The sequence below is a fragment of the Taurulus bubalis genome, assembly GCF_910589615.1.
Source record: "Taurulus bubalis genome assembly, chromosome: 8".
NCBI classification, from domain to species: Eukaryota; Metazoa; Chordata; class Actinopteri; order Perciformes; family Cottidae; genus Taurulus; species Taurulus bubalis.
The window spans coordinates 4,716,434-4,742,152 of NC_136596.1; the positions used below are offsets into that span (position 1 = coordinate 4,716,434).

Genomic DNA, 25,719 nt, shown 5'->3' on the forward strand with positions numbered 1-25,719 from the left:
GCTGGTTCTCACATATTTAAGGGTCAGCTTTGGGTTTTATTAGAACGGGGCGGTAAGGATTTATTAAAAACAGTGCAGATCATGTATTCTGTATATTGGGTAGATTGAAAACTAAAGATTTAAACTCAAGTTAAATTTGGCAAATAGAAATTTTCATTTTTTCACTGTGTCCTATGAATTAAATGGCTGTAAATCTGTAGCACCAACATCTTCTAAAATACCATCAACCTCATCTGATCATCTTCTTCAGATTTAGTAAAAGCCTTATTAGTTTTCCGCCACCCTTTTTTCTTCACTTTTTATTATCTCAAACATTTTTCGAAGTTGTGCTCATACCAAAAACTATTCATTTTCTTTGTAAACTAAGCTTATTGACGTCTTCTTCCTGCAGGAAATGACGCCCGAAAGTCTTAAAAATCTGAGTTTAAATCGATCCGCTTTGTTTGAGTTGTTGGTATTGAGATTACAGAGCAGAGCCGTGGAGGGACGTGCAACATAGCATGGGGCCCCAGCGGGAATCGACCTGAGGACGTTGAGTATCTTAACCCACGTCACCGGTCTGCTTAAAAAAGCTAGCGTAGAGAATGAGCTTCAGTCAGAGAAGGCCTCCTCCGGCTTGTGTTTGCACGTGTGGGTTAGAGGTCAATATTATTATTTTTCAAAGAAGAAAAAGCACCTTGAAGAGCTAATTAATATCCACGCGCTACACCGGCTGTCCGGTCCTCTCCTCCGGTGTCCTTTCTGTCTCTAGCTGTCCCGCTCGGCCCCCCCTCTCCGTCACCGAGGTCCTGAGGAGAATCGGTCGTGGTCGTAATCGCTCAATCAATTCGCTGTGTGGAGCAGCGCCGGGAATGACTTCATCTTGTTGTGTGTTTATGAGCGAGAGGGGAGACGGACGTGTGGCGAGAGCTTGTGAGTGGAGTCTCTGTGGGTTTGGAGGGGGGTAATGAGATGATGCGTATGTCTCTAATGGGATATCCTGTCTGAACTGATCCAGGTGATTGATTATCAATGAGGATAAAGGGAATAATCTGGAGATTGGGTCGTTTCATTTCCTGCCCACTCTTCTGTGCTACAGCATTTTATTCTTTTCACAAATATTCCATGCAGAGGTTTGAGCATATTTGTGTGTGTGTGTGTGTGTTCTGTTACAGACCTCAGCATAGTAAGCCTGGTGTGTGTGTGTGGGGCAGATGGATGCATATGTGTGTATGGAGGCATGCGGCTGCTGCCTCTGCGTGTGTGTGTGTGTCTGTCTGTGCGTGTATGTGTGCGTGTGTGTGTTTCATTGTCGGCATTGAGTCCTGAAGGTTATAGAGCACATCCTTCCATCCCTTCATGGTTGTTATGGAAACAGCAAAAGGAAGCAGAATGTAAAACAGCGTTTTTGAAAAGGACCTTTAATCGACCATGGACTCTTAGCAGTGATTATGCCGTGTTTTACTTAAGTCTTCCACATGCATCAGAAAATAAAGTGAGATTCAATTTTTTGCCCTTTTTTTTTTTTTATATTTTATTTTCGGGGCACAGAAGCGAGGCTGAGATCCAGAAAGACCGCCACAAGCGGCTGTGAGGGCCGTGGGGGCCCTAACTGGTCGCCGTGTGACATCATCACGGGATACTTTCTTCTTTCTTCTTCTTAGATGAAATGGTCCTTTAAGCCAAGACTAAGACTGTCTGAATGCAGCAAGTGAACCTTGAAATGTGGCTCATCACGTGAGCCGCTGATGATGAATGACTCTATTTTCAGGATGGGTTTGTTTGGCGGGAACGAGGAGCCGGACGCGGCGCCGCGGGGCGTCCAGCTGGTGGGGCGCCCAGCTGGTGGGGCGCGTGTGTGTTCCTGCTGTACGTCCGCTCATCAGCGGCTTTCGAAGGAAGGCCGCTCTTCTGCTTTCGCCTGACTCTGTCCATCCCGCAGAAAAAAGATCCGATCGTCGTAATTCCCCCCCTGAGTCTCAGCACACATGCGAGTGCACGGACGATAAATTGGCCCCTCTCCGATGTGTGTGATGTAACCGTGGTAACGCTGGTGTGTGTGTGTGTGTGTGTGTGTGTGTGTGTGTGTGGTTCATTCATTGTCATTGCAATATCCATTGACGTGGGCTCGGCGGGTGGCGACGAGTGAGTCTCGTTCCACTTTTAGATTCGCCATGGCCTCCATCATCAACGATACGATACTCGCGTTTGAAGGATTTGTCAACGCATTCCTAGGTTGTTTTTAATGTTTCTCATCACACGTTGGACCTCGTGCCAGAACGGTCCAGTGCTCCGGTATTGGGGGTCGACGGCAGCAGATTGGGGCCGATGGTTCTGGAGGGAAACCGGTCATCAGGCACATTTGGGTGAAGCGCCTTCTGGAGGCTCCTCTCGGTCCAGAACTGAAACCAAAACTGGCCACACATCAAAGCTTTCCTTTCAAAGAATGCGGATATGCAGGGTTCTTACGGTCATGGAACACCTGGAAAAGTCATGGAATTTTAAAATGGTTATTTCCAGGCCTGGAAAAGTCCTTGAAAAAAAAAAAAGCCCAAAGGTTTTGGAAAAGTCATGTAAATGTGTTATATTCATGTCGTTCATTTACGGCGAGTTTTAAATAATGAATATGCTTTTAAAAGAAAGACGCTCAAAATATAAGCAGGCATACATACAGGCATCTATATAAATGTTTATTCTTTTAATCAAACTATTGTCTCTCATTCATTTGTGTCATTTAAGGTTTACTGTATGCTTTGTATTCTCATTGTTAGTTTAAATAATACATTTTCTCACTTTCATGTTTACGCCGAGATTTCACAAAATGTTTGGTCATGGAAAAGTCATGGAAATCCATTGGTCAGAATGTGTAAGAATCCTGACATTCATGAAGTTTAAGGACATAAGATGACGTTTGGAAGTCTGCATCAGTCTCTGTTTGTGATTAGAAAATGAATGCCTAGCAAATAAACGATTGATGATGCTTCAAAATTCTAATTAAAAATAACAATAAGTCCTCCGCTCTGACTACATCAGTGCTCGGGCCCTAAATAAATATATATCATTTTAATCTCCGATGCTGTCGGCTGAATGAGGATACGTCCAGATTAATTTGAAAATAAAACCTGGAGGAATTTCACAAATGGAGGGATGTTGAACCCAAGTAACCTCAGAGGAGAAGACACATTTGTAAGCAGAGTTTTGCAAGTCGTGGAAACGATGTTGTGACTTGAACGTGGCCTCGAGGTCTGGAGGTCGTGCGTGACACGTGAGGTGAACCACGGCATCGCCCTGCAGGTGGACTTCCTTCTTGTTCTCCTGTTCGGTTTGAAAAAGAGCCTCAGAGTGTGGGAGCTTCTTTCTCTCACTTAGAGTTTCACACCTTTCCTTTTCTTGGTTGTGTGTGCAGTTCTGTCTGTGGGTGTTTGGTTGAGTTTGTGGAAGAACAACAGAATTATCTCCATGGCTTCATCTTTGAGATCAAGTACTTCTTCCAAACTTGCTTTAGTATTTACAATAATGGCACTTTAGCATTATTAATTACATTGTATTTGTTACTGCATGCCGTTAAGCACGGTGGAACCAATTTTGGTTCTAGACTCTTTCTTTTTCTTTTCCCCTGTGTTTGAGTCGTCGGAGGAACCAAAAATGAATTCCAATACTTGTGTTTATTGGATGTATTTCTTCAGCAAAGTCTTGGGGAAAAAATGGATATTTGCAAAAAAATCACTTTTAAAAGATATTTTGATGATACCTACGAACATCCAGCACGATATGAGCAAGATTTCCAAAAAAAATGCCTCCTGGAGCGGTCACCGAGTTTTTCAAACTGTATTATGGTGCCCTAACAACAGCCCATTTTGGAAAGAGTAAGACCTAAAGAATCGGAATCTGCAACAAAAATCACAATAGAACACAGCGTTTTGGTGTTCAAAGGAGTTTCAGTCAAAAAACTGTGTCGTTCGGTTTAAAAATGTAGTTTATGTAAATACTTCAACTTAATGGTTACTTGAATTATGTTTCACACCAGATGTATCTTCTCACAAGGGTTGCGGTATTGTAGCAATTTAAATGAAGTTAGCAAATGATCCACCCGCCGTTATTTGCATCTGTGACTTTATCAATAAGACTCGGCAGCTTTATTTTTCCAACTTTGTTGCACGCGAACAATGATTGTATCAAGGCCATCTGGAAATGTGTATTTCTTGTTGTACTACAGGAGAATAAAGAATGATGAATGAAAATGTTCAATCTAACCCTGAGAACCGACAGTTGCTGCACGATCAGTCCGACCCGCCATCTCTAAAACTGATCTTCACCCGTCACTTTTGACCCCTGACCCGTCACTTGACCTCTTCTCTTGCTCTAATCCTCAGGATGGGGGCTTCGGACAACATCTACAAAGGCCGCAGCACGTTCATGGAGGAGCTGACCGAAGCCTCGGAGATCCTTCACCGTGCAACCGAGCGCTCATTAGTCATCCTCGATGAACTGGGACGGGGAACCAGCACCCACGATGGGATCGCCATCGCCTACGCCACCCTGGATTACTTCATCAGAGATGTAAGTGTGTGTGTGTGTGTGTGTGTGTGTGAAAGAAATGGACAGGGTTCTTACGCTCATGGAAAACCTGGAAAAGTCATGGCATTTTAAAATGGTTATTTCCAGGCATGGAAAAGTCCTTTTAAGAAATGTGTTATATTCATGTGTTCATGACGTCCATTTACGCTGAGTTTGAAATAATGAATATGCTTTTAAAAGAAAGACGCTCAAAATATAAGCAGGCATACACACAGACATCTATATAAATGTTTTTAAGTTTTAATCAAACTATTGTCTCTCATTCATTTGTGTCATTTAAGGTTTACTGTATGCTTTGTATTCTCATTGTTCGTTTAAATACTACATTTACTCACTTTTTCATGTTTACACTGAGATTTCACAAAATGTTTGGTCATGGAAAAGTCATGGAAATCTATTGGTCAGAATGTGTAAGAATCCTGACATTCATGAAGTTTAAGGACATAAGATGACGTTTGGAAGTCTGCATCAGTCTCTGTTTGTGATTTACACCCAGATTTAAAGTCATGGAAATCCAAAATGTCAAAATGTGTATGAACCCTGATGGAGAGAAAGAAACGGGAGGGAAGGCGTTGATGGGACTGAAATACCAAATAGCGTGAAACGCACCCTGTTGTCAAACGCACACACATTCACCTAGTTGCTGGATGTTGAAGCCCAAAGGAACCATCAAGCGTTCCTACATGTGTTGGTATGAGTCCAGCGCTCTGCAGACTGCAGTGATTGTTAGTTTCTCGCCGAGGGGAAGACGAGGCTCCGGAGAGGCTTCGGCAGCAGAGCGGCTCTTTGTGGTCGAGCTTGATCTAAACGTTAATAATCTGTTGGAGTGCAAGCTGCAATGGAAAAAGAGAGAGAGCGCTATCCCTCGTCGTGTCAAGGTGTGCAAGGGTCGTATGTTGTGCCTCGTTTGATTCTCATGAAACACTCGCATCATCCAGGCTGATGGCAGGTTGTCCAATACGCTTCCCTCCTTATTTTTGTCAGCCGTCGTTTAAAAAAAACGGCGTGTACGGAAAGCAGAAGGGTACAAACTTAGCCTGCAGCTCAGGCCAAAAGGGAAGAGAGGGACCGTGGGGAGACGTGTGGGGCTCACTGTTCCTCAGAGTGTGTGTGTGTGTGTGTGTGTGTGTGTGTGTGTGTGTGTGTGTGTGTGTGGAGAATTTGCAGTGCTTCGGATCAATGCCGTCAGCACACGTGTTGCTTCAGTGTGACGTGGGGTTGCATGCTTGTGGCATTAATTAGGACGCACAGCTGTTGTTACGTCAGAAATACTCAACGCACATTCATTCAACTTCAGATTATCTAAAGTGCACATTACCCAGACAGCCTCTGTCCACTTTGACAAGTCAGTTAAAAGAATCACCAGAAGATTCACTAATCCAAATTATTATAAAAAAAAAATTGTGGGCTGCAAACTCTGCTCTTGTCAACCTGACATCCTGCAGCCGTTAGCGACTAGCTGACAAAGTCTTTTCAAGCGTTTGTGAAGGCCAAATGGATGAGTATAATAAATGGATATTCCGTAATCTATTATTCCACATCACTTACATTTGTCTGGATTTATCAACTCGGATGGTCCCCTCTGACCTTAGGGAGCAACTCTGTTTGGGAACTACAAAAAACTCTGAATCTAAATAGTGAAAGCATGAGGCCCAGGGTGCAGCTCATTGACGGATGCTATTGAGGGGTTTCTGGAGTTTTACCATTTAAAGTGTACTTACTCCACCGCTGCCTTCTGGGTAATCAAAGCTTTACAAGCTGTATCCAATCTGTGAGTGCTGGTATTTGTTTATCTTCTGTTTTCCAAGACCTCAGTCAAAAAAGCCTCCAAATTGCCCGAGTTACCCCCTGTTCAAATATAGATGAATAAACATTTATCTTTTGAAAAGCTCATTCCAGTTTTCATGTTTTTGCCAGTTCCACATTAATCTTTGGACAGAATCTCGGTGGTTACGCGACCCTGCTGGAAAACGTAGCGTGAAGATGTGTAAGTAGCAGCTAATGCAGCTGCTGCCGGCAGGAGGAGGGAGCTAACTCTAACTACCTGTTGTATAACAGCATTGATTTCTCAGAGAAGCCTCGCTATTAACGGAAAGACAAACAAAAGAAGTTGTGCTGTACTGAGAGGCCTCCTCGCTGCTGGCCGACCTCCTCCTCCTCCTCCTCCTCCTCCTCCTGTTGGTGTCGAGAGTTTGTTTTGGCGGTGACATCACGGCCGGCCTCCAGCTCTGACCTCACGCTGTCCTCTTCTTGAGCCGTTACGCACTCCGAGACTCCCGCAGACTCTCACGTTTATTCACGCCTATTTAGTTTCACACTAAGCTCATCTGTAAAAACATCGCTCTCCCCTCGCTCCGTGACTCAGGCTCGCATGTGACCGCGCAATCATTGTAATACTGCGGCGCAAACAAAACAACAACAACAGGCAGAACCGGGCCCGGCTTTACACTTGGACTCGGTGGAGAACGACAACTCACCAGAACTCACTTTTGGCTGCACTGCACACCAGTGGGTACATTTGCATCGCTCCACGTGGGCGTAAATGGTCTGATGTGCTCACGCTGATGCACAAAAGCTCCTGCGAAGTACCCACATGTGCTCCACTGACTGTGCACTGCTCTCTCTCTCTCTCTCTCTCTCTCTCTCTCTCTCTCTCTCTCTCTCTCTCTCTCCCTCTCTCTCTCTCTCTCTCTCTGCTCAGTACACGGCACACAGAGGAGACGCTCGTCCGTCTTTCCTCTCAACTCACATTTCGTTTGGCTTTTGTTCTCGCTATAGCTATAACATTAATATACAGCATCAAACAGCGAGTCTCCCTCTATAGCTCCCCGTGTGTGTGTGTGTGTGTGTGTGTGTGGTAATCCAAGCTTCTCTGTGCTTTGATGACATCGTCGGGGCCGGCTGCGAGTGCCTTTTAGCCCATGTGAGTCTCTCTGTTGGGACCATTGGCACCGTCACCGTTGGCTGCTAGCCGCTGAATCCAACGTCGCCATGTTGAGAGCCATGTGGAGGCAATCATTCATTCGTAGATATGCTCTGAGGAGATCGGGGGAACTGAAACTCAAGGAGAGAAGAAGGGGAATCAATTGAGAACATGAGAATGTTTTCTCATCTGTAGATTATTTGTGTGTTTTCTTGCTCTAGATACGAGTAGTCTGGAAGCTTGAGAATGAACGTTCAAGTGAATCCCTGCAGCATGGAACTCCTGCAGGGATTCACTTGAACCAAAGTAGTGATTCTGGCGCGGATAAAGACGAGTTAGTCCTGATCTGCTTTACACTGAAGGTCTTATAGTGCTGGCACAGACTCGGGCACAGCTTGCCTGCTTTCTCCTCACAATTGACTTTCTAACGCTGACTGTTGTGTGGCTGAAAAAGTGAGAGTTCTCTGAATCAAACAGTTAAATCTGTTCTGTGTCCTTAGTCCCACTTGTTGAATAACAAACAGGGGGAAAGTACTAAATGGGATGAAATCAATTTGGCAATAAGACATTTATTGGAACTCAAATTCAACTCCAAACGCAGCTGATCAAGACCTCCATGACGGCAAATACTGACCCACAAACTCGGCGGTGCAATATTTTCATCACCTCCTAACAGTTATCAAAAATGAGCAAACTAGGAGGAGTGCATAATTATTTCTACATATTTTTGGCTAAAACAAATTGTAAATTGAAGCGGTTTTTGCATGTCTTCCAACTCTTTATAAATTATACTTAATTAATGTATAGCCTCAACATATAAAACATTACATATTTCCATGTTTGTTATTCTTACAGACATATAACAAGGGATGCCTTTTACTTGCATAGTCATGTCAGAAGGTCTACTTGCCTTAACATACAGTATTTTACTTGGCCATCTGTTCTAACAATCACTGTAATCATTTGTACCATAACTAATATAACTATTAGATATTTTTCATTTTTAAACTGGGAATCTTAAACCCCAACTGACGGCTTCATACACCTTGTATACATTATATCACAAGTGCAGCGGAGTTCACCTTTAAAGGTAAAGTGTGGGGAATTTGCCGTCATCTAGCAATGTGGTGCAATGTGGTTAAAGATAATGGATGGATACACGAAAGAAAACATACTTATTAACGATGTATAACATTTTTGCCAATAGCCTCTCTGTTTTTTTAAGAGATTTAAACACAATATGCAAACATTCAAATTGTATATGTTTAGCATTCACCCTTACTGGTCAGAAAAAGCACAGTTGCTGCATAAGGACCAGCAGTTTTTTTTCAGGGGAGGACATCATTGGACCGGTGACATTTGTTTCTAAAAAGCCAGAGTCGAATTCCTCCCTAGGTTGGGGACCGCTGATCTAAAGGAAAGGCCATCAGAATATGCACCAGTCACTGACCCCGACTCCAACCACTTAGACCAGTAAGAGATTGACTCGCGGTCAAAGTCAGAGGTCGGTGACACACACACACACACACCACATCTCCTCGTCTCACGCGCACACACACCTCAGCGAGAGCCTTGTTCGTTGTGAGGCGAGAACACGGAGGGCGTTGGCTTGAGTCTGAATTGGATTAGTGTCTAATAGGATAGAGAGCAGTAACGAGACAGAGAGAGGCGGCGGTGTTGACCCCTCCAGCCTTTTCTCCTCGGGATCAGACCACCGGGTGGAAGCCCACTCGCATGCACACACACCAACCAGCCTCTTTGACAAAATGTCTGATTGTATAGAAGTCTATGAGAAAGAGATGAATTGAGTTTATGGTCTCAATCTCTAGTTTCAAGTCTTCTTAAATGTAGCAGGAAATTCTTTTATTTCACGTAAATTATGGTCCATTTAGCGTTAAATAGACCATAAAACAGGGCATGCTTTAGGGCGGGGCTACCTTGTGATTGACAGGTTGTTACCACCGGCGTGAAAGTAAATTATATAATTTTTGTTAGCTCCTCCCTCTTATCGCCTTTTGGTTGTTAAAAAAACAAGATGGCGGTCCACACGGCAAAGTGACTGCGTCCACTTCTTATGTAGTCTATGCTCTCAACTCTGATAAACCAACTGTGAAGATGAGGTTTATTGAATTGAACTGCAAAGAAAGTCTCTAAACTGCTTATTCAGTCAACCAACTGTATAAATATGGATGTGCAGGATCATAGATTCTGACACCAGCTGATTTGTTTTTTTCACATAATTCAAACAATTATTGATGAATCTTCTGGTTTCCGACTAAACGATGAATTGATTAATTGCTTCAGCTCTGATTCCGTCACATCGTCCGGCTCTGCAGAACACGGCTGTCGCCTCACCCGGGGCGGTGTGGTAATGAGCCGCCATTAGCGCCTAATCGGCATATCGTGAAGGCGGCGCGCTCTGCTTGTTTTTTACCTTTTTCGGTGTAGGTGGACAGAATGATGGAAGCTGCGTGTGCACGTGTGTGTGCATGTGTGTGTGTGTGTGTGTGTGTGTGTATCTTTTACAAGGCACGTCTCTTTCAGACGGAGGTATTACTGGTGACGTGTGACCTTTCTAAGACCGAGCGGTTAGCGGGGCGACCCCGGAGCCAGCCGAGCCCTGCAGCCGCCTGTCTGCTGCGATGATGTAAATCACCATGAGAGATCACACTCTCTCTCTCTCTCTCTCTCTGCAATCGTTTCTGCCATCATCATACATGGGGATTTACATTGGAATATTTAACCCAGCTATGTTTCATTAATACTGCATATGCATGTAACAGGAGGCCAAAGTACGATAGCTGGAGACGCTCTTTTGTTCTGCAGATCCAACTTTTGCTTGGTTGTGGTAACGCAGACGGCGTTACATAATAATGCAACATTTGTTATGGTGCCCACCATTTGGTATATGTGTCACTTTATCTCCTCGGTCTTTCTGCTCTCTTTTTTTTTAACGCCTACTTCTCTCTCTTGGCTGAAGGGAAAAAGTAAAAGAAGTAATATAATACAAATTCACGGAAACATTTTGCCGGAACTGAAACACGATCTCAAAGTTTACTTTCCATATTAATTACATAGTTGTAGTAAAGGTTAAGATGTATTTCCATAAGGGCTTGCAATATGTTTGTTTTGTATATATTTGCTTACTTTGCAGATGAGTTAAATCATTTATTTTCTTACGGCATGGCCCTGTCTGTTGATTGGTTAGTTGTACATCTTTTTGAAGTATCTCAACACTTTGCCATGAGGTTTTATACACACATTCATGGTCCCCGTGGGATGTATCCCATTGACTTTGCTGACTTTTGGATGCCACCACCAGGGCAAAGTTTCCACTTATCCACTGAAATATCACAGCGGTCGTCATAATGAATATATATATCCACATCTACGTGTGATCCCTCGTAACAGACTCATGATGTATAATAATTCCCTCCAGCAGATTTTTTTTTTTTTATTATCTCGTGTAATAAGTAATTACCTGGCGGCCCCTAAGGGTCAACTCATGACCCCTGTTGGGAAACCATTGCTTTTTATTGGTTTATTATTATTAGTTTATTTTGTGTTTGTGCCTTCACCTTGTTTACGAGAACGTGTCTGTTTCATCGCTGCGTTTTATGGAGCCGTGGCTCATTGATTTTCATATGTGATCATTATTCAATCAACATCAACCAACTCCTTGTTAATACACTGCAATAAGCATCCGGGTGTGCTCAACAGATGAATGCGACCGGTACGACCGCAGTGCAACATTTGCTGCAGTTTTTATATAATTTTCTTGTCTGCATTTTGTGCACACTCTGGGATCAGATCTATTCTTTTTCGCGGGCACTCTGCAAAGCTGGTGAGTAGGTGGGAAGGTGGTGGATCTATTGTCGGTAAAAAAAACAAAAAAAACATAGCAGATGCAGGGTCACCACAAGTGATGTTACTGTACATCCTGTACTTTTCATACTTTTACCCACCGGCCATGAGTCTGTGCCGGAGACAACAGAAGTGAAGAGCCGCTTCCTGTCGCTGGATGTTTTCTCACCAATGTCCAGTTCCACCTGGCCGACCCGCGGTTTCCCTGATCCTTCGCATCTATAAAAGTCTGGCGCACACGGCCTCCTGGCAGCTTTTCTTCTGACCGGCATCAACATGTTAACACCTGGCTCTCTTCTCAGGTGAAAGCCCTCACCCTGTTCGTGACCCATTACCCTCCTCTGTGCGAGCTGGAGCATCCTGAACACGTGTGCAACTACCACATGGCTTTCCTACTCAATGAACCCGACATCGCCGCTGACACTGACGGTATGTGTGTGTGTGTGTGTGTGTGTGTGTGTGTGTGTGTGTGTGTGTGTGTGTGTGTGTGTGTGTGTGTGTGTGTGTGTGTGTGTGTGTGTGTGTGTGTGTGTGTGTGTGTGTGTGTGTGCGCGCGCGCGCGCATATGACATTTATTTTTGTTGCCTTGCTGGTCAATTTAGATGTGTGTGTGTGTGTGTGCTGACAGATGGAGAGGTTCAGCCAGAGTTCATCACTTTCCTCTACCAGTTAACTGAAGGAGCTGCAGGGCGGAGCTACGGCCTGAATGTCGCCCGATTGGCTGACATCCCAAACGGCGTACTACACACCGCCGCACGCAAATCCAGAGAGCTGGAGAGCGCGGTCAACGCCAAGAGGTGAGAACACGCATGTTCAACCGTGACCATTTCTTAAAGGTCCTCAAAGATCAGTTTGCTAGTCACGGCCAGCAAAGAGCTGCATTGTGGGAAATGCAGTATGTTTGTGGAGCTAATACATTTTTATTTAACTTTTTGAATCCGTCACTCAAAAATCCAACACTTGATGGAAGTTTTAATACTTAAATCCTGGAGTGTATCCCTTTAAGGGGTCTCAAACTGGCGGCCCGCGGGCCATTTGCGGCCCCCCTCCCAACGGCCCGCTCCATAATGCCAAAATTATCATATTTCCGGGCTGCAATTCTTTTTTTTCTTTTTTTAGTTTTCTTTTTTCTTCATATAAATTCAAACTACCCCTAAATACAATTTTTTATTTTTTTATTTTATTTAGTTTGGCTCAAAATAATGGCAAAGATCAAAGGTGACATATATAAAAATGTATAGAAACTGCTGGTTGCCTTTTTTTGTTAAGTATGATGAAAATATGTTATGAATGTAAAAGTAAATAAACAAGTAAACTTTCAAAAATATTGCGCTTTCTGTGTGGCCCGCCTATGAGATCACAATACCAGCGGTGGCCCTGAGCCAAATTGAGTTTGAGACCCCTGCTTTGAACCTTCCCATGAATCCAAAGTATCCAGTTCCTTTTTGTTCCTGCTTTTGGAGAGTTTCTTGAATGCGTTTCAATATAGCCGGAGCTTGACAGCTGAAACGAGCACAGTGAAAGGAAATAAAACTGGAAGCGGCTCAAATGAACTTGATTGTATTCTTGTGCTTGCGCGTCTAAACCAGAAAATGTACCAATGTTACCGGAAAATCTGACTGGGTGCAGATAACTGCAGCAGCTCAGACCGAGGATGAGAGACAGAGCCACCAGCACGGCGATATGATGGGATGTTTTCTGCTATGTAATTCCTCCACTGCGACAGAAAATTGGCCCCTTTTGATTTGGAGACATCCAAAAACTGATTAGTTTACTTCAGAAATGTTTTGAAGTGTCGACTTCATTTCAGATGCTTTTAGAGGCCTAAAGGGATGCAGCTATAACCTCTGGACTGTCGGTACACCACCACACAGCAAAAAAAAGCAGAAATGAATGTTCCTAATTTGTTCTTATCCAATTTTAATGAATATACATGTGCTGGCTTTGCTAATTAAAATCAAATTAAGTAAATTTTGTCAAACATTATTTCTCCCAATTGGGTCCAAATCATCATATTTTCCCTTACCTAATTACATTTTCCACGTATTAAGAAGAATGCACAGGCGCACACTAATAGAGAAAGCAAGTGAAAATGTATCTTTTTTAAAAATGCTGACATGTTATTTTCTCCTTAGGATGAACCACACGCTGCCAGGCACAGGTGTGCCGCTTACGATCGAGTTAGGAAGCTGAGCACGGCAAATTCTCCGTCTTGTGCAGCCAGAGCATCAGTGTAGTGTCGTGCACTTTCTCCCAATACGGCCGTCCATCGCTGTACATTTGTCCACCGCATCTCGGTTTGCTGGGAGTTGAGTGCTGCTTAAGCCTCTCCCTGAGTAATCCTCACCATATGAAATTCAGCTCGCACACACACACACACAGCCTTGCCTCTCTGTCAATGTAATCCTTCCTATATGAAATGTTTGTACTTTGTTGGAGGGAAGCCAAGATGAGCACACAATAATCGCACACGGAGGAATTGAGCAGCTGGTCGGAGGTTAGGAGCAGGGGTTTTATTGTACCACCCACAATATTTAGTTGAAGCAACATCTCTCTGTCTTTATCGCTAGGAAGAACAGGAAACTTCTCTCGGGTCTCTTGAACGTCTCGGACAGATCGTCCCTCGCGGAGTGGCTGCAGTCCAACGCTGGACAGTCGGCACCGCCATGAAGAAGAGAGCAGCCGGCCATCAGCACTCAAAGAAGAATGTGCAAGGGAGAAGCGATAACTTGGTCTACAGGGGAGTGTGTGTGTGTGTGTGTGTGTGTGAGAGAGAAGGATTTCACTCACCATCATCTGTACTGTAACCTAACTCCACTGAGTGTTGAATAAAAATCAATGCATTCTTTATTCCGCGCATCCCTCTTCCTTGTCACTATGTGAATGCCTACATTACCCACAATGCAAATAGGCCGCTGACGTTGGAGATTCGGGTGTGTTGTAGTCTGTAGCCGGTAAAGATCACACCTTTCTCCACAACTCCTGTTTTGCTATTTTTTATTTTTCATTCAAACTCTTAGTTTTCTGCCCCCAACAGACTTTTGCCTCGAGTGATGTCACATGAGGTATTTGTTTAGCTCCCTCCTGTGCCTCAAATGGTTTTATACAACTCTCTTCACATATATGCAGCTGTACGTCACCAGACTGTAATGTGTATGATCGGTGGAGCTCCTCTTTAAATAAACAACTTTTTTTTTTTGGTAGGACAGAAAGCCTGAAGGAAACATGATTTGACATGAGGAGGCTTTAAATTGTTTCATGAAAAGGTTGAAAATTGTGTTCTTTTTGTTGTTGTTCTTCTTTTCTTGCATATTCTCTTTGATGCAACGCTATTAATGATGCAGACACAAATCACAACATTTGCCACTGGGAAAATCTGCATTACATCTCTAGCTCTCTCACGCCCTCTCTCTCTCTCACACACACACACACACACACACACACACACACACACACACACACACACACACACACACACACACACACACACACACACACTCATGCTCATGCTCCGCCTTTAATTCCGCCAACTCCAAGATAGAGAGACACAGCGAAAGAGAGAGAGAGAAAGAGAGAGTCTGTCAAAGCCGATTACACTTTATCCAGTCTGATTCTGTCACTTGAGGGTTCTCCCTTTAGGGAACGACACGCCTCTCGCTTTGTTTGTTTGTTTACAGCAGTGTGTTTTATTTCCTCGGTGGAGCATGGATGTATCCTAGTGTCCGTGGGACTCGGAGGTCTCCAACCAAGAGTTCCTCTGCAGAAGCGCTCCCGTCAGCGGGGCAACTTTTCGGCGCGTCGCGGCGCCGCTAAACCGCGCGTCTCTCGGCGGGGGAAAGTTCACACGCAACCCGCTCCCAGGCTCGGGGGTGAAAGCTCCTCTCGTCCCGACAACCCCCCCTCCCTCTCTTCTTGTCCCAAAAAACCGTGCGGCAAAAATGCAGAAGAGCGTCCGCTACAACGAAGGGCACGCGCTGTTTCTGTCGGCGGTCGCGCGTAAAGAGGGCACCAAGCGCGGCTACCTGAGCAAGAAGACGGCGGAGAACAGCCGCTGGCACGAGAAGTTCTTCACCCTGTACCAGAATATACTGTTCTACTCAGAGAACGAGCAGAGCGCCAGACCTGCCGGGATTTACCTGTTGGAAGGATGCACCTGCGAGCGCTCCCCGGCGCCCAAGATGTCCACCGCTGGGAAGGAAGCGATGGAGAAACAGGTGAGAGTTTTAGGAGAGTCAATCCACCAAAACCTGTTGCAGACTAATGTTCCCACATCTAATCTGATGATTCCACTTCCCGACGAACACTGGCATCAAACTACACATAACTGAGATAAATATCGAGCTATATGTTGTGTTCTTCACACACCCCGCGTGGTTTCCACTGATATGTATATTGACTCTTTTTTTCTCGTGAAACTTTTTCAAAATCACAAAAATGAAGTTCCTCAAACTGACGCCCAGTGGCTCGTGCAGCAGCAGACTGGAGGGTCTGCAGCAGCTCAGCCTCTGCAGGTCCTGCAGTGTCAAGAGCATCAAGGGCAGCAGGTGATCAGCCACACGGATCCAGATGGGCGGGCTGAGAGTCCACACTATGCATTTATAATAAAACTATTATAATTCAGAAATCAAATCAGGTCCATCACATACATGTATTTCTCTCTTTTACTCTTTTGAGGAGTCTCTCTGTCTCTGTCTGTGTGTGTGTGTGTGTGTGTGTGTGTGTGTGTGTGTGTGTGTGTGTGTGTGTGTCTCTCTCTCTCTCTCAGGTCATGAAATTGGCTGACACCATGTGTGTAAACCTGATGGCCTGTCACATGTCCATCACATGTCCAGGTTATTGTGAACTCCACCTCCTGTGGATCAATCCCAGAAGGTTGACATGTCCTCTTAGTTCAAAGTCAACATGATTTCCAGTCTGACAGCAACTGGTTCTGTTCAGCCGCCTAACCTCATGAAAGCTACGACGTTAGAGCACACGCTTTCATTCCACACCCTATACGTATCACATGCATATTTAATATGTTTTTGATTCAGCACTGCGATAAATCTACATCATCTTTACATTTAATAAAATATGAATTCCCAGGATGCCATGTTTTTATGGCTGTAACATGACGTCCGGTGCTTCATCTAGTTACTGCAGTGGGGCACGTTTAGTGTCCTTAGAAATCTTGTGATCTGAATTAAAATGTAAAACAAAGCTCTGTTTGTTTAACTAATGCATGTTTGTGCAACTTGAGTTTGAACTTCTGAATCCTGCAGTGCTGAACAAAATGTGAGAGCTGTTTGACTTCAAAGCAGTGGAATATCATGTTTTTGGGGGCGAATCGCTCGGATTCTGCGCTCCTGGCAGTTGCCTCGGCATTGTTGCGCCAACAGCTCGGGAGATCTAGTTGCTAGGAAACATTTGAATTACCCTTTGCACAAGCCTTTCATTGAGAAAACCTGCGTTGGCCACACGACCACCATCAAAGAACATGATGGGAGCCGCCAATCAAAGATCAATCTTTGAGAAAAACAAAAAAAACCTACCTCTACTTCGTGAAAGTAATCTCAAAGAAAGCAGAAGCCTTTCTTTTCCCTTTCAGTTTTCAGCTGGCCTCGGGGGGAATGGGTGCATGTGTGTGCACAGGCATCATGGCCATTGAAGAGTGTGTGTGTGTGTGTGTGTGTGTGTGTGTGTGTGTGTGTGTGTGTGTGTGTGTGTGTGTGTGAGGGGGGTTACACTGGAGAGAGACTTTAAAAAATATGTTTTTTTTCACAATTTGAGCAAGTATTAGAGAGATACCAAGTGCATACACAGTTACTCACATGAGAGTTATAGAGAGGTCAGAAAATAGCCACCAATTATCATTCCAGTAGACGTCTGTCCCTTTAAATGCATAGTATGCGTAAAAGACAATTCTTTCCAGATGTTTTCAAATGTGGGAAGAAGAGGCTTCAGGAGAGCCAGGAGAAGTGTGGTTTTAATCAAGTCATTAGTAAACAAGGCGAGTTTTGTCTTTACATCTGGTATTGAGTTGTTATTATTAATGATGAAAGGAGGACACATCTCTCTTTTTGAGGGCAGGATTACACGAGGTTCCTACCTCACACTGATGTAAGCCTAAAACCTGTCTCCTCTGATGTTTCCTCGAGCTCAGCGCAGACTGTCTCTCTCTCTCTCCCCCCATCTGTCTCTGTCTCTCACACTACAGCTGCGATGTTTAATTAGGGATATTTACAACCTGCCCTCAGCGGAAACCTTGTCTGCTGCAATGTAACTGTTTAACTACGTAGCCATGCAAACAGGACGCGGAAAACCAACGTGCACGCGGATACTTTCATATGGGTTATGAGGCAGTGTGTGTGTGTGTGTGTGTGTGTGAGTGTTCTAGATCAGTGGTTATCAAGCTTTTTTCAGTGATGTACCACCTGTGAAATACATATACAATTCAGTTTATGAACTGAAAGTGTTTTTCATGAATGCTCATTTTAAATATATAAAAAAAAAATCTCACGCACCCCCTGGAGTGCCTTCACGTACCCCCAGGGGTCCACGTTACCCCCATTTGAGAACCACTGTTCTAGATAATCGAGGCTCGATCAGCGATAATTTCAGTCTCATTCTGCGTTTTTCCCCGTGCGAGGGTTTGCTGGCGGATAAAGTGAGAGAAGGCCTCTTATCTCTCCATCAGTTGCTCTCACTCTCCATCTTTTTCTGTGCACGTAGAGTGCGTCTGCCAGCAACCTGCAGCATCACACCCCCACAGTGAGCCACAATGCAACCACGCACCCACCACACATCCACTCTCTCTCTGTTGTACGCTCACATAGACACAAACCCTTCAGATAATATGGAGAGCTTTCGCTACCGGTCTCAATAGTTTCGTCGGCGAATGTGGACGTGCGTTGCCGATGTGAACTCACGCGTGTGTGGATGCAGTCGTGTAGAAATTGTCAATCAAGTGTTGGGTTGTTTAAAGATCTCAGGGAGAAGAAAAACACACGGTTCACCGGAGGCCATGGACCAGGGAGGAGGAGGACTATTACGTTCATTGTCGGCTGTTTCCAGATCGCCACCCACGTGTCATGTTTTGTCCGATCGATTCAAAGGCCGTGGTGCTGCTTTCTTTCTGTTGGTCGGGAGCATCACCTAGTTGTGCCGTGGGGAGTCCAAACAAATATGCAGACAAATCATGGATGACATCAATGCTGTTTAAAAAAAATTAGCAAACAAAAATGACGGCTTTAAAATCATAACGCAAAGGAAGGTTCTTTTAGTCCTCCTTTATGCAAGCGAAAGATGTGGCTGGGTTGTCTGTCTGTCAGGTCCATTCTGATGAGGAATTTATGTGATTCTGGAGGTTAAAGGTCAATGTCACGGTGACCTCGCATCGGTCCCATTCTGGTGATATCTCATGAACGCCTTCTGCGAGTTTCTTCAAATGTATGCACCTGGACTTTCAACAGATTAGAATGTAGTTGTCAAAGGTCCCTGTGACATCACAAAACTCAATCATTCTTTATATTAATTTGGACTATTCTGTCACAAATGTCTGATAGGATAAGATGATGAAGCGATGACATAGATGTAACTGGCCTGGTTGGCGGAGTCATACAACTGCGACGCAGTACTTCTAGTTTGCTGATGCTCCCCACAGTTAGAGGGAGAGTAACGGCATTACTTGACATGTTCGGGGTGGTTGTGGTTGGGTCGATGGAGCAGAGGTAGAGCAGGTCGAATTGCAGGGTTGGCAGTTCGTGGTTTCTGCGGTACGAAAAAAGATACATGCATGATGTACTGGTGGTGAAACAAAAGTTCACCGACTGATGTCATACACTGTATGATGGCCCCGAGTTTTTTTTTCTTCTCCAACTAAAAGAGTAAAGTGCTGTTTTGATAATTGTGATGATTTCCGTGTGCGTTTACCTTGCTACGGTGTTTTGCAGGGCGTTTATTACCCGTCAGCATTCATCATTGTTCCATCCACCCAGAGTGTAATTATTTGTTCGCAACATTGTGCACTCCCCACAGAAAGAGAAGATGAGACATCCACTTGTTTGTTTTTCTGACAGTGCTTTGAGCCGCCGTGTTCAAAACAAAAATGTAAAAAAAGAAAGCAACGGCAGGCCATATTAGACGCTTCTAAGTGTAGCCAGATTGTTGTGTATACTGCAGCAACATTGTTTACGGTTTACGGTTTGGCCTTGTGTTTTCTAAAACGCTGTTATTTGCTGAAATATTGTTCTGAAATGCTGCGTTTTACACCCTCAGAGCTAACAGCGTAAATATGAATGATCAATTGAGGATTTTTTCTCCAAGACATGGATGCCCCTTATGTGTTTCATGTTTACAGACTCCATCCTTGCGTAATGCACATGGCTGTAGTGCAGTGAGACAGGAACTTTCCTCCAGAAACTCACAGCTCTGCAGAGGCATCATGGGTTAATTGAGTCTTGTGTGATCCGGCTGCATTCGCTTATATAAAGTGTGCTTATAGGGTTATTTTCAACCGTCTCTCTTCTCACTAGACTTCATGCAAGGAAAGGTGGGGTGACACTTTTGAGCTGAAGTGTCAGTGCTGACTTCCTGATGCACGTGAGTGTGTGTAATCATTTCTCATTACAGCGCTCGCATGGCTCTAAACGTCCCTCTCGGAGCCTCGCGTTTGTCTGCATCAAGGAACCAATTCTTCCCGTATTACTGAAGCCTGATCTGCTCCGCGGGCTGCCTTTCATTTTCCTTTTAAGTCTGCCAAGGGTTTGAGCCATTATGGCCCTCATTAGTGTCGGATCGAAATAGTCAGATTCTTGTCTGTCTCCTCTGTTTGAAATGCTGCGTTAATCAAAGTAGGGAGGACAACGAGGGGTCGGCGCTTACTTCCAAGAAGCCCCTCCCGGCACAGCGATTTTGTATTCTTAGCACGTATGAAAACCATTGTCTGTAAATGACCTGATGTTTATGAACTAAGACCAACGGCAGCGATGAGAAGATCGATGCCACCCTTGTGTTTGTGTGACCAGTGTGGAGCTACAGCTAGGAGACGATTAGCTTAGTCTAGCGTAAAGATGAGCGGCGGGGGGGAAAAGCTAGCCTGGCTTTGGGCGATCAACAGATGGGGAGCAGTGACTTCCCAGGGTCTTGTTTTCACCCAGGGCTGACCAGGCAACCAGTTGCACAGAATTGTGGGCAGATGGATAAATTAGTTTCTGTACCGGCAGGATTTTATTCATTTTTGTTCTTCTTAAAAGAGAACCAGTGTTTACGCTAGGCTACGCTAATGGCCTCCAGGCCAAAGCTCCACACTTAACGCAAAGACGTGGTATCGATCTTTTAATCAATTAGACAGCAAATAAGTGTATTCCCCATAATAATAAACTATTCCTATTAATGCTGCTCTAATAATTTCACTTCATCAATCATACAATGATGTGTGAAGTGAAAGGGCTAACTTGTAGTTTAAAAACACAGAGAGTTATCATCAGCTCCACAGAGCGTTTCAGTGTATTTTAGTTTTTGGTTTTAGTTTCACTGCTCTCAACTTGACTGTCTTGGTTTCTCTCCCACTGTCCACCCTGAAGGGCCCTTTCAGCAAAAAGGTTATAGAAATCCAAATGTATACACTCCTCAATCGTGTCCAAAATAGCCTGTCTGCAAAACGGCAGCATAATGCGAATGTGCTGTGATCGGCCAAGCTGAATTTTGGCATGGCTAGAAATTGTTTATAAAACGTGTCAGTCACCACACTGCCTCAAGTTAGGCAGAGGAGAGGCGAGAATCAGTCCGGTGTTTCATCCCATCTCCTCCCGAACCGGCGCTGGGCCGTTCATAGGGACGCCCTGGGGTGATCCAAAGCTCTTTGGACATCGAGCGCTTCAGTGGTGTTATTGTTTCCCATCTTCATACATGCTCCTCCTTTCACCAGCTACAGGTGCTGATGTGGGGTGGTGGCACAGAGAAAAGAACACACACACACACACAGGGGAGACTATGAAATAAACGTTAGCGTCAGGTAATAGGATTGTCACGTAGTTTCTTGTGTGTTTGTTGTTGCTCTCTGTGCCGAGTTTATGAGCACCGTATTTTACAGGATCAGGTTAGCCACACTGACAATCCTCCAGAATACAGTAAAGCTGATTTATGGCGAGTTTAGACCCCTCAGCTGTTGCACTGTGGGAGTCGTAGAGCGAACTTTCCAATCCAGCATCCATTCCTTCTGGCGATGGAGTGACTGTAGAGCAACAAATAGGTGCAATTGGAGAAAGAGCTTGAATGATGATAGCTTATATATTGCATGTGTGTATAAATGTTTTTTTTTTTCATTATGATTTATCGAGCGTAGGAGGTCGGCAGCGAAAGTGAACAGAGGAGGTGGGGACTAATCTGTTTAATCTCCAGATAAAAAGACAGGTAATCCCTGATCAGAGTGTTCTGAGGCAGGCACAACAGTTATTAGTACACACATAGACAGTGTGTGTGTGTGAGTGGTGTGTGTGTGTGTGTGTGTTATAGATGGAGACAGCCCCGTACTTTGTTGCAAGAACTTCTCCGGGGGGAAGTGAACAGCATGGAGGGCAATGAAGAAACCGCAGGATGTGGGATGCTGATTCACAGATTGTTGCATTAGCTGCTACATCATTAGGTGAATTCTGTGGGTACATAAAATAGTGCATACATTTCCCTCTGTTTTCTGGAATTATAGAATGGATCCTAATAATAGGGATACAAATAAGAGGAAGTAAACTCAAGATAAAAAAGGAACCATGTTAAAACTGCCACATTTGCTTTTACGTCTCATGTTAGTTGATATAGTAATTATAGTAATTATATATTTGTGCTGGCTGTCCTAAACTGCATTTCTAAACTGCCAGTTTAGCTTATCATGAATAGTGTAAACTAGCTTCCAGCAACTCTAAAGCACATGAACAACCTATAGCACCTTTTCTTTTAAACTGTACAATAACAGAAGATGTAAATGTACATTTTGTGTTTAACGGTGATGCCGTGACTTCTTGCCATCAACGTGATGTTGCCTGGAAACCAGAGGAATCTCCAGGAGGGCCTCATGAAATAGACAAAGTGATCTTTTTTACTCCTGGCTTTAGTGTGGCTTTAACAAACAAGAGACAACATGCTGACTTAGCTTTAGAGGTGCTGAGAGGCAGATTTTGTTAAGTTTTAACAAAGCCACGCTAGGCGTTTCCCCCTCTTTCCAGTGTTCATACTAGGCTATGCTAATTGATTGCTGGCAGCCTAATATGTAGCCTTTATCGATCTCATCTAAATCTTGGCAGAAATGCAAATAAGCACATTTTCGACGACGTTATTTATCATGGCGGCTATGATGGCTGACACCTGGCCACTTAATAAAGAAGATGCATGGGTGTGCAAGCAGCACCCTACAACAATAAGGTCAAATGTATATTATTTAAATGCACAAGGATTTCATGACATGAAGGGTTTGTTTCTTTGTTCTTGTCTTTGGAGCTCCATTCGGCACAAAAAAGACATTATTGCCCCAGCGGGAGCGCGACAGGCGCTGAGAAACGAGAGGAAGGGGAGAGAGACAGATTGAGTCTGATGCAGTAGACTGGTGGGTGGAAAAGTGAACCCACATCCCTTCTATCCTATTCATCTCTCTAAAGATTCCTCTCACAAATGACTTTTATTGTTTCAGTAACTGATTTAACTCTTACGGCCAGTAACATATCTTACGCCCGATTCAGTACATGAGATCAATTTCAATCTGTTGTCAAAGCCAAAAGTATTCTGTCTGCACTATTTAGTTCGTTAGAAAAACACCCACGGTGTTAAAATAGTAGTGTATTTAACTGTACTTTTTTAATTACAGTGTTTTTAATTCAAAGTAGGCTGGTTTCCCCTTTTGTATATTGTGTCTTTTTCAGTCGATTATTTTCCGACTTTGTGTATTTTTTTCTCCCAAACCTAAATAATTAATATTTGTCATGAATATGAAGCCAACAATGATATTTCTGAGGTATTGTTCCTCTGTGAGAATGCCAATAACAGGTGGTTTGAGATTAGCTCTGCATGTGGCTCTGTTGTACTAGCTCATGTGTACTTCTATTCTTTCAAAGGGAAAAACACCACACTGTATATACTCCCCCCCCCCCCGTCCTCCAAAAAACACACACGTACATACAGGAAATCCAGTGTATGGATCATATCAGCTCCCTCTAAAGGCCCACGTACACACACATGCATCTGGCCTCCTCTCTGTTGTACTCCTCTGTGATGGTAATTATTACCCTGCGGGGCTCTGGATCAGCGTGCAGTCGCTGCCTCACCACAGCGGTGCAAAGGTGGAGACGCATCAGCATCCAGTGGAGCCCGTTTTATCAAAACAGCTTGTTCATGATTTCTGTTCCCTCAGCACATATGGATCTATAAAATAGGATTAGACAAAAAAAAAACTCATGTCACGTGTGAAATGCAAATACTCGTGGCGAAGGACATGCTATCAGCCAACCTGTGATTGTGTTTTCTCTGCATCACGAAGTAAAATCACACAGTTTATAGTTTTAATCCAATTATTCATGGTATGGTGTCATTTGTACTTCCCTGTGCCTTCATGCAAATAACACTTTTTGTGTGTACTGTTGCGTATTTGCTTGCAGTATTGTTTGCTCAATGGTGGCAGCCTCTTTAAATAGTGTATACTATATATGGAGGTGAGATGAGGCAGTAGCAAAAATGAAATGTAAAGTGGCGCAGTGATCTATTTTTCTGACCTCCATGGCTGCTAGTGACACCAACACAATGTTTGCATTGGATACTTATATTTAAATAGCTATGCCAGCGGTTTGCATGTTGTAGCTCATTTACTGGACCACAAATTGTGTACACTTCATAAGCGTTTTGGTTATCCAATTGCAAACTGCTGTGTTTTAGAAATGTGGCGTGGGACTTTTGTTTACTGTTCCATTCGCCTATTGGTTTCTATTCGTGAAAGTACGATATGAAAAAAGCAGACGTTTGAAACTTGCTTGACTTCTGTAACCAATTGCAATGAACATCAAGTCTGCAGTATTTTTTAAGTTATCATTATGAGGAAAAAAACCATTCAATTCAAACTCCATGTTCAATGTGATGCATTTATACAACCCAAGCAAAAACATAAATCAAACCAAATTGACCATAACAGGGGTCAAAATATTACAACAGTTAAGAAAGCATAATAAAAAACATATTTCTATTTATTTTTATACATTTATTTAACCAGGAAAAGCCTCAATGAGATTCAAAATCTCCTTTACAAGAGAGTCCTGGCCAAGACAGCAGGAGCACATTAAACAAAGTTTCAGACATATAACAATATATATATAATATAAAACAGTAACAGAACATTTTTAGATCACAGCATGAATAAAACTCATCATATCCAAGTTCCCACAGGTGCACATACCTCAGTCAAAAACATCTACAACCAGATGATCCTTCCTCCAACTTTTTCAATCTATTTTTAAAAACACCAAAAGAGACCAAATCAGTCTGCAGCAAATTCCAAGCCGCAGGAGCAGCAAACCTAAAACCCCTTTTTCCCATTTCGAGACGGACGTTGGGGACCGATAGCAAGAGTAGCGTGTCAAAGAGCGAAGACGGTAGCGATCCACGTAAATAACATGAAAAGATGGTGCTATAAAAAACATAGTAAAACAAATAAATCAAATATATACCGGATATAAAGCATGTATTTAACCAAACGGCAGTGACAACAGGTATGTCTTTAGTTGGTTTCAGCAAACCGTAGAGCTGCAGGCAGAGCGTTAGCTTAGCGCCATAGCTTTGGTGCTACCGCCTCAAAAGCTCGGTCACCACGTGTCTTAAGGCGAGTTTGTGGGACGGACAGAAGATTGAACTGGTTGGACCTGAGATGTAACTGTGCATTTTCTTCATTGTTATTTAGCCTCTCGGTACTCTCAGTATACACACATTTAGTCCAGCGGGGATCGAACCGTTAGCACGTTCAGCATCCATGCCTCTTTCTACCACTGAAGTGAACAAAGAGCAAAGCAGTAACATGCATGAAATAACAAGATACAAAACGAAGTCCATCTGTAGGACTGTACAACACAACGTGGCCTCATCAGTGCACGTAGCAAAGCAGACAGCAGTGCTGCATCATTAGTTGCTATTCCAGTCCCTTAATCATAAGTGGATCCCGACATTCTGTCATCTGCTTTTAAATATTTATAACGCATTAGTATTTCTGGATCCCCAAGCCGTCGTTTGCTTGATGAATCTATCACCACCAAGTCCAGTTTCATCTTTGACTCTTTAATCTTTAATAAAGCAAAAGTATTTCATCAAAGCCCCGCCGTGTATCGCAGAGTGCACGCGGTAGGTTTTAACGTCCTAATGTTCCGTCTCTG

General features: G+C 43.7%; 2 protein-coding genes across 2 annotated transcripts in view; both read left to right on the plus strand.

Moving 5' to 3' along the window:
- The window catches only part of msh3 (mutS homolog 3 (E. coli)), a gene marked incomplete at its 5' end in the record, with an annotated part of 39,851 nt that extends 25,770 nt beyond the window's left edge, over nt 1-14,081 (plus strand). The window contains 4 exons of the mRNA XM_079222285.1: nt 4,353-4,539; nt 11,647-11,773; nt 11,973-12,141; nt 13,915-14,081. Coding sequence (XP_079078411.1) covers nt 4,353-4,539; nt 11,647-11,773; nt 11,973-12,141; nt 13,915-14,014 — 583 coding nt within the window. The 3' untranslated portion in view covers nt 14,015-14,081. The remainder of the gene's footprint in view (nt 1-4,352; nt 4,540-11,646; nt 11,774-11,972; nt 12,142-13,914) is intronic.
- Nucleotides 14,082-15,282: 1,201 nt separating this feature from the next.
- Nucleotides 15,283-25,719, plus strand: part of rasgrf2b (Ras protein-specific guanine nucleotide-releasing factor 2b) — a gene marked incomplete at its 5' end in the record, with an annotated part of 36,390 nt that continues 25,953 nt past the window's right edge. Inside the window, one exon of the mRNA XM_079221984.1 lies at nt 15,283-15,558. Coding sequence (XP_079078110.1) covers nt 15,283-15,558 — 276 coding nt within the window. The remainder of the gene's footprint in view (nt 15,559-25,719) is intronic.